This window comes from Neomonachus schauinslandi, chromosome 4, assembly GCF_002201575.2.
Source record: "Neomonachus schauinslandi chromosome 4, ASM220157v2, whole genome shotgun sequence".
Classification (NCBI taxonomy): domain Eukaryota; kingdom Metazoa; phylum Chordata; class Mammalia; order Carnivora; family Phocidae; genus Neomonachus; species Neomonachus schauinslandi.
This window is the reverse complement of record NC_058406.1, coordinates 11,853,890-11,855,361: the sequence shown is the minus strand read 5'-3', so window position 1 is coordinate 11,855,361 and position 1,472 is coordinate 11,853,890. Positions and strand designations below refer to the sequence as shown.

The 1,472-nt window shown below is 65.6% G+C and overlaps 1 protein-coding gene across 1 annotated transcript in view; it reads left to right on the top strand.

Moving 5' to 3' along the window:
• Positions 1 to 785: 785 nt before the first annotated feature.
• The window catches only part of PADI2 (peptidyl arginine deiminase 2), a 41,974-nt gene continuing 41,287 nt past the window's right edge, over positions 786 to 1,472 (top strand). The window contains exon 1 of the mRNA XM_021684383.2: positions 786 to 986. Within this exon, the coding sequence (XP_021540058.1) occupies positions 895 to 986 (92 nt within the window). The 5' untranslated portion in view covers positions 786 to 894. The remainder of the gene's footprint in view (positions 987 to 1,472) is intronic.

Below are 1,472 nucleotides of genomic sequence, written 5' to 3'. Positions count from 1 at the left end.
CCGCCTCAAAAAGGCCGCTGGGGTCAGAAGCTGGGTGTATCTCAGCTCTGGGCGCTTGTGAGCCTCCATCCTCTCATTCAGGTGCACCCCCTCCCAGGGCTCCCATTCTCCCAGCAACACTACCCCCTCCTCAAACATGTACCCCCTCCAGCCTGCCCCCTCCTTCTTGTAACCTCTGTCCACTCCGGCCCCTTCTCGCTGAAGAAGCCACCCCGGGCCTCCCAAGTGCACACCCAGCCAGCAATGCCTTCGCTTGGCATTCTGACCCTGTAGGCTGACGGGTTCCCCTGCCAACCGCTCCCCATTCTCCCCGATCGGTGGGGGTGGAGGGGATGTCAGCTTGTGTCCGGCTTCCTGACTTTGCTCCCAGGACTCCCCCTCCTCCCTTCCCCCTAATTTTCAAACGCCTCCTTTAGGAAGGCTCAGGTCCGGACCCCAAGCTGGGCTAGGGCGCCCACTCCCTCTGGGCTGCCACCACTTCCTGTCGTCACCCCTAGGACGGCTCCACAGCTGCATTATCTGCCCTGAGAAGCTGGGGGCGCCCGGGGGGGAGGCTGGCCCTGCGTCCTGGCGCCCGCTAGCTGGGAGCCCACTGAGAGTATGCTGAGTGAGTGAACCAAGCGTGGAAAGGAGGAAATTGGCAACCGCTGACTTCACCCGGATTACAGGCCCGGGGTTGAGGAAGCGGGGGTGCGCGGGCGATGGGGGGGGGAGGCGGGGGGAGTTGCGGGAAGTGTGGGGGCGTGGCCACGCTTGACGACCGGCCGCCCCGCCCACCGGCCGTAGATAAAGCGGAGCGCGGGGCCGGGGCGCGGGCAGTGGGAGTGGGCTCACCTGCCGCAGGTGCTCTGGGCGGACGCGACCTGGACGAGCGAGGACCGGCACTGCGGGAAGATGCTGCGCGAGCGGACCGTGCGGCTGCAGTACGGGAGCCGCGTCGAGGCGGTGTACGTGCTGGGCACTTACCTCTGGACCGATGTCTACAGGTGAGTGGGGCCACCGCGACGGCCTGAGACCCCCCCCCTCCGGCCCCAGAAATCCCGAGAGCCTCCTCGGATGTGGGGACGCGACGGCCTTCCTCCAGCGCGGGTTGCTCCTCATCCTGAGGCCCTTGCATCCAGAAATCCTAAGAAATTCACCCAGAAGCCTGACTGTCCTCAAACTGACAGCCTCCAGAAAATCTTGAGACCCTCTCACACACCCTGACCCAGACCCAGCTCCCTCGTCACCCCTTTCCCAGAGCCCCTCCCCTGGACCCCAGTCTTCCCAGGGTCTGACCCTCTGCAGCCCCTCTCCCAGGACAACCTGGGAGAACCCTAGTCTTTCCCCTTGCTCTCCCCTCAGCACCTCCCTTCTTCCCTCTAGGCTCTCCCCTTCCTCTCAGAACCTTCTGACTCACCACCCACCTCAGATCAGCTGAGCTTCCTCCAGGATCTGCGGGGGGGGGGGGGGGGGGGGGGGGGGGGGGGGGG